General features: G+C 20.6%; 2 protein-coding genes across 5 annotated transcripts; one reads left to right on the forward strand and one right to left on the reverse strand.

The window, feature by feature from the left end:
- Positions 1-741: 741 nt before the first annotated feature.
- Positions 742-3,179, reverse strand: LOC122715622 (WD40 repeat-containing protein SMU1). Its single transcript, XM_043937942.1, has 8 exons — positions 3,080-3,179; positions 2,934-3,000; positions 2,680-2,823; positions 2,484-2,598; positions 1,682-2,324; positions 1,495-1,596; positions 1,075-1,411; positions 742-1,006 (listed from the first exon to the last, which is right to left on the reverse strand). The coding sequence occupies exons 1-8, from the start codon at positions 3,103-3,105 to the stop codon at positions 908-910; spliced, it is 1,533 nt and encodes a 510-aa protein (XP_043793877.1). The 5' UTR covers positions 3,106-3,179; the 3' UTR covers positions 742-907.
- Positions 3,180-3,859: 680 nt separating this feature from the next.
- Positions 3,860-10,158, forward strand: LOC122715613 (insulin-degrading enzyme). Of its 4 annotated transcripts, none has more exons than XM_043937919.1 (14): positions 3,860-3,927; positions 4,648-4,841; positions 4,951-5,451; positions 5,711-5,913; positions 6,003-6,251; positions 6,562-6,954; positions 7,031-7,140; positions 7,811-7,955; positions 8,028-8,138; positions 8,220-8,340; positions 8,594-8,800; positions 9,027-9,319; positions 9,386-9,595; positions 9,715-10,158. In XM_043937919.1, exons 1-14 carry the CDS (start codon positions 3,860-3,862, stop codon positions 9,964-9,966), a joined length of 3,057 nt encoding a protein of 1,018 aa, XP_043793854.1. In that variant the 3' UTR covers positions 9,967-10,158. The 4 variants fall into 4 exon arrangements, with proteins under 4 accessions (XP_043793854.1, XP_043793855.1, XP_043793857.1 ...); XM_043937920.1 differs by lacking the exon at positions 3,860-3,927 and adding an exon at positions 4,012-4,232; XM_043937922.1 differs by lacking the exon at positions 3,860-3,927 and adding an exon at positions 4,137-4,160.
- The last annotated feature ends 573 nt before the right edge of the window (positions 10,159-10,731 follow it).

Here is a 10,731-nt window from a genome sequence, read left to right on the forward strand (position 1 = left end):
TTTGATTGACATCCCGTATTTTATTTATGATCTATGCGCCAAAAGCAAATATAGATAAGAAGAATAAATAATAGTTAATAGGAATAAATAAAAAGAAGGACAGATAAGATAAAAATATTGAAATAAGCGCCATCTCTAGATTGCCGCAAATGAAATATGAAGAAAGAACAGAAAATAATGAGAAAAGGATAGAAAGAGGATAAGAATTAACAGTTAGTGCCATCTCCCGAATATTAAAGATATCTTTAAAAATAGAATAAAAAAGAATTGGAGATAAACGCTGTCTCATAAATACTTTTAAAAAGATATTTTTTTATGATATTTAAAAATGGCGCTAATTGTTAATTCTTTCTAAAATCCTATCTATATTTTCTTTCATTTTTTTTTATTTTTTCTTTATGTATTCGTGACATTCTGAAAATATCGCTGATTTTTAATATTTTTATCTTATTTCTATTTTTGTCTTATTATTTGCTCTACTCGTCTATAAATAGTAAGTAATACTCGTTCTATAAAAATACGCTCAAAAAATGATTTTGACACACGATTAATTTTATTTTTACTTATTAAAAATCTTAACAAAATCCATTTAATTTTTATATTTTTATATCATAAATATATATGTAAATTATATGTTTATATCATATAGCATATTCAAATGAATTGATAAATGCAATTTAAAATATATTAAATTATAAATATATAATATTAATTTTTAATAAAAACTATAATGTACGTATTTAATTTTTATTATATTACAGTATAAAATGCAATAAAACTAATTTTAGAAAAATGAATATCCTTATCTATTTCCTAATTTCTAAAATTAAGGATAAAAGATGTATAACAATTCTATGATACAATTAAAGTTCATTAGAATTGGAAAATAATGTTTAAAGTACACATTTTATGGTTTCCATAATTTCAAAAGGCCATCTTCACTATAAGAACATAAAAGATTTTGATGTGGATGATGTGTTAAACCTATAACATCTTTTTCATGTATCTGAAATGTGAAAATAATATCAATAAATATATAATATAAAAATAAATTATCAAAGTGAATAAACTTACATTAAGAGTTCTTTCAAGTTTTCCTGATGATGTAGAAAAACAATAAAGCACAAGATCTTCACCAACACAATAAATAAATTCACCACGTGGACTTACAACAGTACACACAAAGTCACCTCCCTCTCGTTTTCCACTAGAGAATGATCTCACTATTTGTCCTTGCATATTCATAATTACTACTGTATTTGAACGATTACACACTACAAAATGTTCTGGATTTCGAGGAAGAAGATGAATGCTATTAACAGTTAAATCTGCAGCTCCTAAAGATTTGTATGTACCTATGCATTCTGTTGTTTTCAAACTCCAAACTTTTACAGTTCCATCTGATGATGCACTAATATAATCAATATAAATGAAAGCATTTAATGATTATTTCATGAAATTCAATTAATTGAAATATTAAAATTTATATTATACCTTATTAAATTATGTCCATCTGGTGCAAACACTACTTCATTTACAAAAGAAGCATGCCCACGAAATTCTTTTAAAGTTTTTCCAGATTTAAGTCCATGTATTCTATGTATTACAATTAAATAAAATATAAATTAAAATATAAATCATTCTGTTAATGTTAAAAATAAATTTTCAATATGCTATATACCTTATAGTAGTATCAAATGATGCGGATAAAATTTGACTGTTATCTCTACTAAATTGAAGACATGTAACACCTTTTGAATGAGCTTTTTCAAATCTTCTTAAACATTGTCCACTTTGAACTCTCCATACTTTTATTTTGCCATCTTGTCCACCACCAGCTAACATTTCACTATCACGACTAAAAGCCATTGATAACACAGCTTGCTCCATCATCATAAAATTATCTTGAGCTTGATATTTTAAATCTTTTCTGATTTTACCAGTTGTGAAATTCCATACTTCAATAAATCCATCAACAGAACCAGTAACCAAATATTGACCATCTGGTGAAAATCTTGCACATTCTACATGAGATTTTTGACCAAATTTTATTTGTTTTGAAAGTTGAGTGGGATATTTTTCATCTTCTTGATCTCGTACTGCTGCTTTTCCTCTAAACAAATCTATTGTAGTACCAGGTGGAAGTAAACCTTGATGTTGTTGCCATTTTAATGCTTGTCCTAATAATGCAAGTAGTCTACTTGATGGCACAACTGATACTTCACCAGCAAGAGCTGTAGCTATATAAGCTCTTCGTTTTTCCTTTGTACTTCCATCAGGATATGCTTCACGTGGATCAAAATATGAACGTGCAAGTAAATTTTCTACATAAAAAACATAATGTTAAAATTAAATAAATAAAAATAAAATAAAATTAAATTATAAATAGTATAAAACTATTTCAGTATAATAACATTTAATTTATATAATATCTAATTATATAATATTAAAATAAATAAAATTATTATCTTCATTTACCATACCTAAATGTATATATCTTTCAGGTTCTTGTTGTTTCATCATAATCATAGGATCTGTTTGTCGCAATAATGATCGAGCTGCTCCTAATTCTCGTAGTTCAATTAATTCTAGTACAACCTATGGATTATTATAAATATCAGATAAATTATTATAATTATAAAAATTATAAAAAATTTATATATGTAATAAATGACAAACCTGTTCATATAAATCAATGAGCTTTTTATCTGGTAACTTTAATGATTGTATTGCCTTTAATACTGTATCCCAATGCCCATTATTTATATCTGCTACAAAACCATCTACACTATCTACTGTATTCAATGATACACCTGTTTCTTCCTATAAATATTATATAATTTTACTTGTATTCTTTTCGAATTCATTAAAAAGTTAATTCATAATAACTATTCATTAAGATAAAAATATATATAAAAATAATAAATAAATACCTGCAATGTTTGTAATGTTTTGACAAGATTCGACTCTTTTAGATATTGTTGTATTAAACGAATTACGCTAAAATCAAACAATAAAATATAAATTTTAAGAACAAATATAAAAATTTAATTATAAATATTACATATAAAATAATTACTCTGCAGATTCAATTTCAATTGACATTTTTTACAATATTTTAAAAATAATATATAAGAAAATAATATTTCTATTTAATAAAGAATGACAGTCACGAATAATATCATGCTTGATACAGTGTTACCACTATTAAATTATAATTATAAATAGTTATGTTTCCAATTTTTATTACTAAATTTAAATAAACTAGGTTATTTATTCAAGAACTTTAAAACATCTATATATTATGTAATATATATATATATATATATATAAAATTTTTACAATAATTTAAATATCTTTATACATCAAATTTCCTATAATATTGCTATATTCATATTAAAGATTATATTGTACAGTTTATATAGTGTATTATATTATAGTTTATAATTTATATAGTTTAAAAATTATATACGAATATATGAAAAAATTTGTATGTGACATACTCTATTATGTATATATTTAAAAAATATATATATATACTATATGTACTATATATATATATGAGAGTTTACATTACATAACATTACATACATACATTACATACATTACATTACATTGTAAAAATCAAAATTATTTAAATTATTATTAATTAAAAATATAATTATTATTATAAATATTTCATATTTTTCAATATTAATTATAAATATTTTCTTGTAAATGATTCTAATTCTTATTATATTATTATAAAATAAAAATTAACTATAGAAATTCACTGCAACTTACTTCAAAACATTATATACTAATCATGATAACAAGATTAAATAAATTTTAATTTTTGGAGAATAATTTACAAAGAATAATGGTTTTAACACATATATTTAAATTTCGTATTTTTTATGAACCAACCCATTCTTTCTTTGTTTACAGGTATGCATGTATTCTTGATGAAACATTACATAGTACAATTCGATCATGATCTATCTGAATGAAATCTTTACTAATTTGTGAAACAATAGAAAGAATATATTTATTACTTAGTATTCAATAAATTTAAAGTTTATGTATATTATCATAAATATCTTAATACAAGTATACAATGCATTTCAAAATATTAAAATTACTTTCCGATATCAAGAAATTATAATGTGCAGTATATAATTGTGCGTTACTGTGATTTTATATTTATTCTAACCTAACAGTACGTCTTATCATTTCGTGCAATATTTTTTATAGTACGTACATTATTGTATTATCGATCATTAAAAAATTGCGCTATTATTATAACACGTACAATAACCTTATTATTAAAAAAAATTCTTTTTTAACTAATTGAGATAAAACAAAATTATAAAACTTGAGTATTAAAAAAATTTTAATATTATAAAACAAAATTGCAAGATATAAGATTGTAAGTAGAATTATTAAACATTTATATATTCAATATGTTAACATAACATAATTTATAGCAAAATGAATATTGTATTAATATTTGTAGTAATATCATTATATTTTTTATCATTAAAAGAAAAAAAAAATCAATTTTAATATCTATATTATAAAAAGGAATTTTATTTTTGATTAATTATTATTGTTAAATAATATTAAGAATTATTTATATTTTATATAATATTCTTATTTTTTTTTCAGATATAAATCATATAATATGAAAATAACTGCCAATATGGCCAATAATTTTATAGAAAAACAATATAATAACATAATTAAATCACCAAATGATAAAAGAGAATACAGAGGTTTATTACTTAATAATAAAATGAAAGTTTTACTGATTAGTGATGCTACAACTGATAAAAGTGCCGCAGCATTGAATGTGAATATTGGTAAAATCAAATATATAATTATATATATTTTTAATTTTTAAATATAATAAAATATAATAATTATTTTTATAATATAGATTTTATATCTTTATATTATGTATTTTTATAGGTTATTTAAGTGAACCAGATGATTTATTAGGTTTAGCACATTTTTGTGAACATATGTTATTCTTAGGAACGGAAAAATATCCAGAAAAAAATGATTATAATAAATATTTATCACAAAATGGTGGTTCATATAATGCATCAACTCATATGGATCATACACTTTATTATTTTGATGTACATGCAGAAAAATTAAGAGGTGCATTAGATCGTTTTGCACAATTTTTTATTGCACCACTTTTTACAGAAGCTTTAACTGATTTAGAATTAAATGCTATTCATTTGGAATGTGAGAAAAATATAGCAAATGACACATGGCGCCTTGATCAATTAGAAAAATCATCTGCTGATCCAAATCATCCTTTTTCAAGGTTTGCTACTGGAAATAAGGAAACCTTAGATATAATTCCAAAACAAAAAGGAATAAATGTAAGAGAAAAATTACTTGAATTTCATAATAAATTTTATTCTTCTAATATTATGGCATTATGTGTACTTGGCAAAGGTAAATCAAATATTTATTTGATTTTATTATTATTATTTATTTATTACTTATATCAATTAATCAATTAATTTTAATAAAGTTATAATTTTAATTAAAAAATATAATTTTTAAAATAAAATTATAATTTTTTTTATATATTCTTTTATATATTCTAAACAAATTTAAATATATTTAATATTTATAATTAATTAATATGCTTTATATTACATGAAATAAAACTTTAAATAAAAAATTATTTATAAATTATACTTATTTTCAGAGAGTTTAAATGAACTTGAAAAAATGGTAGTAGAGTTATTTTCTCAAGTGAAAAATAAAGAAATTCCAGTACCTACTTGGCCAAAACATCCTTTTAATGAGCAACACTTCCAACATAAGTGGTATATTGTTCCAATAAAAGACATTAGGAGTTTGTATATTATATTTCCTATACCTGATTTACGAGAACATTACAAATCAGCGGTAATAACTATGTTTATGTTATTTTTTAACATATTAAATTAGTTTTCTCTTTTATATAATAAAAACATATTCACTTTATTTTTTTTTAGCCTGCACATTACATTTCACATTTATTAGGACATGAAGGTGAAGGATCACTCTTATCTTTATTGAAAGCAAAAGGATGGTGTAATTCATTAGGATCAGGTAAACGATTAGGTGCTAGAGGTTTTAGCTTCTTTGTTGTTTTTGTTGATTTAACAGAAGAAGGTATTCAACATATTGATGATATTGTTCTATTAACCTTCCAATATATTAATATGTTAAAAAGAAATGGGCCAATTGAATGGATTTACAATGTAATTATTTATAAATTAATTATTATATAATACAGACACTTAAATATTAACACTTCGCCATTAAGAACTAATAATTCTATATCTAGTTTGCAAGAAAAAAAAAAAAAATATATATATATATATGTATTATATTAATTATATATATTATATATTATTATAAAATTAATATAATATATAATATAATTATATAATATATTAAGAAGTAACAAATAATTTTAAATATTTGCATAAAAAATTATGCATTTCATTGGTGAAGTGTTAATTGTAAGGATAAAATTATATTTAATCAAATAACTATTTTATTTTGAAGGAATATAAAGATGTAGCAAATATAAATTTCCGATTTAAAGAAAAAAGTTATCCTTGTGATTATGTCAGTGGTTTAGCACAAATATTGTATGATTATCCAATAGAAGATATTTTAATAGTAGAACATCTTTTTCTACAATGGAAACCAGATTTAATTAAATGTATAATGGAATTTTTGAAACCAGAAAATGTTAGAATTCATATAGTTGGAAAGTTATTTGAAAACATATCTGATGAAACCGAAAAATGGTATGGTGTTAAATTTAAAAAAGAAAAGATATCACCAGACATTATAAATAAATGGATTAATGCTGGTTTAAATCCAGATTTAAAATTACCACCAAAGAATGAATTTATACCAGAAAAATTTGATATAAAACCAATAGGAGACAAAGTAAATAAATTTATTTATTTTTTTTATGTATTTTTATATGTATATATATAATAAATTTTGTTTTTATTATATATAGACATCCAAATTTCCAGTTATTATTGAAGATACTTCGTTAATAAGATTATGGTTTAAGCAAGATGAAGAATTTCTTATACCCAAGGCTAATTTATTTCTTGATTTTGTCAGGTAAAAATATTTTAAAAAAATAAAATTCTGTATATTTATAATGATTGAAAATATTTCAATATTTTATATGCATTATAGTTAGAGGTTGAATGATACACTGATCCTGATTATTTTATCTCTGATGAAGTTAACAACAATGTTTGTCATATTTCTTTCAAGATGATATAGCTTTTATATATACATATGTATGTATAAAAGCAATTTTAATATAATTGCATTACTGAATCAAAAAAGTATGAATTTTCTGATTATGTATTATACATGTTATCATATTATACATAAAAAATATATAAAGTAATTATATAATTAATTTTGAGAATGAATTAATATCTATTAAAATGAATTCTTAAATTTTTTTAAATTCTTAAATTAATGTAAAATTGTTATTTTTTATGATTGCATAGATAAAATTTATTAATTATTTCAATAACTGTATATAGTCTAAAAATACATATATATATATATATTAAAATATAAAAAATTATACTTTGCCGTTAAGAACTAATTACTTATTTATTTAAAATATTTATATAATATAAATTTATACTTTTTCAAAATCAATTCTCATTAATACTATTTTATTAGACTAAGGAAACTCTTTATACTAAATACATATTTTTTCATATTTATATTAAATATATTATAAAATTATTTAATACTTTGTTTACAGTCCACTAGCATATTTGGATCCTCTTAGTTATAATCTAACATACATATTTGTATTATTATTTCGTGATGCTTTAAATGAATTTGCATATGCTGCTGATATAGTTGGTCTTAAATGGGAACTTACTAATAGTAAATATGGGATGACAGTGAGTAAAAGCTGATTAAATATTTTATTATATTATTATATATTATAATATAATTGTATTATATATTTTTAGTTGGGAATTGTTGGCTATGATGATAAACAACGTGTTTTACTAGATAAAATTATAGATAAAATGCTTAATTTTAAAGTTGATCGAAAAAGATTTGCAATTTGGAAAGAAAATGTAATTTTTTTATTAATTTTTTTACATGTATTATATATTTTATATATTATTATATTTATCATTGATTTTTATGAATTTTAGTATTCTAGAAGTCTAAAAAATTATAAAGCTGAACAACCATATCAGCATGCAGTTTATTACCTTGCTGTATTATTATCAGAACAAATTTGGATGAAGGATGAATTATTAAATGCCTTATCTTGTAAGTTTGTAAAATATCTAGATATTTTAATCAATAAATAGATACATAAATAAAAAATATTCATTATAACTATTATCTTCTTTATAATTTATTATTAATATCACAATATAATATATAGTATTATATATATTATATATTATATATAGTATTATACAATATATTTTATATTTAATATTATATAGAATTTGCCAAAATATTCTTAATAATTTAAGATAAAAATATTAAAATTTTTATTTATTATATTTATATCTAGATTTAACTGTTGAAAAAGTTGAAAATTTTATTCCACAATTTTTGAGTAAAATACATATGGAATGTTTAATACATGGTAACATGACAATGTCAGAAGCTATAGAAACAGCAAGACTGATAGAATCAAAATTATCAAATGCAATTCCTCATATAATTCCACTTTTATCTAGACAATTAATTTTACATCGTGAAATCAAATTAGAAGATGGTAAGTATATTTAATCTTTTATATTAAAATAATTTTTCAAATAATATCTGTAGTAAAATTTATCATAAATTTGGATATATCAAACAAAAATTTTCATAAAAAATTAATAATTTATAAATATTATCTATATTCTTTGTCACATTAAATTATACCAATTTTATATATTATTTATGTATTTTAATTATTTATAATAGTTTTTTTGTTTTAAGAAAAATATTTTTCTTAGGTTGTCATTTTTTATTTGAAGTGCAAACTAAATATCATAGCAGTTCATGTACACAAATTTACTGCCAAACTGGTTTACAATCAACAGAATCAAATATGTTACTAGAACTTTTAGCACAGATTTTATCAGAACCTTGTTTTACTACACTAAGAACTAAAGAACAATTGGGATATATAGTATTTAGTGGAGTACGAAGAACAAATGGTGCACAAGGTTTAAGAATTATAGTTCAAAGTGATAGACATCCTAAATATGTTGAACAAAGAATTCATACATTTTTAAATTCTATGCTGGTTAGTAATTAAATTTTAAATATTACTAAATATTCAGAATTTGCATTCAAATTTAATATATTTCAGCAAAATATTTCATCTATGACAGAAGAAGAATTTAATGCACATAAAGAATCATTAGCAATACGACGACTTGAAAAACCTAAACAAATGACCACTTTATCTTCGATATTTTGGAATGAAATTGTATCACAACAATATAATTTTGATCGAGCAAATATTGAAGTTGCATATTTAAGAACTATAACAAAAGAACAAATATTAGAGTTTTATAAAGTATGTATCTAATAATATTATTATTTAAATAAATTTATATAAGTATATAATTAAATAATAATTAAATAAATTTAAATAAATATATATTGTAATATGAATTAAATTTTTTACATTTGTAGAATATACTTCGAAATGATATTCAACGTAAATTATCAGTACATGTAATTTCTACATTAAAAGATCAAAATTCAAACAATGAAAAAGCAGTGGAATCCAATAAAAATACTGAGCAATCAAATGAAATAAATAATACTATTGAATATAAAAAAATTGATGATATTTTGTCTTTTAAAATTAGTCAGAATTTATATTCATTGCCAAAACCATTTACTGATGTACCAAGGAAAGGAGTACATTCGTCAAAATTATGACCAGCTTAATAATAATTGTGAATATGTGTTTTAATCATGTCATTCTATCAGCAGATTGTAGTGAATATCAAGTAAATAAATAATTCTAACATGCTCTGTTACATAAATAAAATTGTTTAAAATATTAAACAATTTTTTGAAAATATTAATTTTATAAATATTAATAAATAGAAAAATAAAAAAAGTAGTAAGTACATTAAATGGAAATGTTAAATATAATAATAAAAAATATGTCAAACATATAATGAAGTTACATATATATTTTATTTATTTCTATATAAATCTATAAATAAATATATTATCAATAATACATTAGCATTTACAATTGTGTATTTAATGCATTAAAAAAAAGATTTAAATTTAAATTGTTTTATTATACATTAAAATTTCTATATGAATAATTTTTATATTATTTTCTAATTTAAGATTTAATTAAAATCTATATCTCAAATGGAGAATATTTTGAAAATTTTATAACTCAATTTTTATTGATTCAATAGATTATTAAAAAAAAAGATGTAATAAAAATTGAGTTAATTGATTAAAAATTAGCATATTGGTAATAAGCAAATATATTGTGATAATTCAATTTTTTTTACTTCTTTCTATATATATATAAGATTTGTTTCTATATATAAGATTTGTTTAACATATTGGCAAGATTCTTCCAATTAAAAAAAAACCAGCATAATATAAATTGAATTATATTTATTTATTAATTTTAATTTTGAATTATTAAATTTCATTCAAAATAATAATAATAAT

The sequence above is a fragment of the Apis laboriosa genome, unplaced genomic scaffold, assembly GCF_014066325.1.
Source record: "Apis laboriosa isolate Shangri-la unplaced genomic scaffold, ASM1406632v1 scaffold39_cov144, whole genome shotgun sequence".
In the NCBI taxonomy this organism is placed as follows: domain Eukaryota; kingdom Metazoa; phylum Arthropoda; class Insecta; order Hymenoptera; family Apidae; genus Apis; species Apis laboriosa.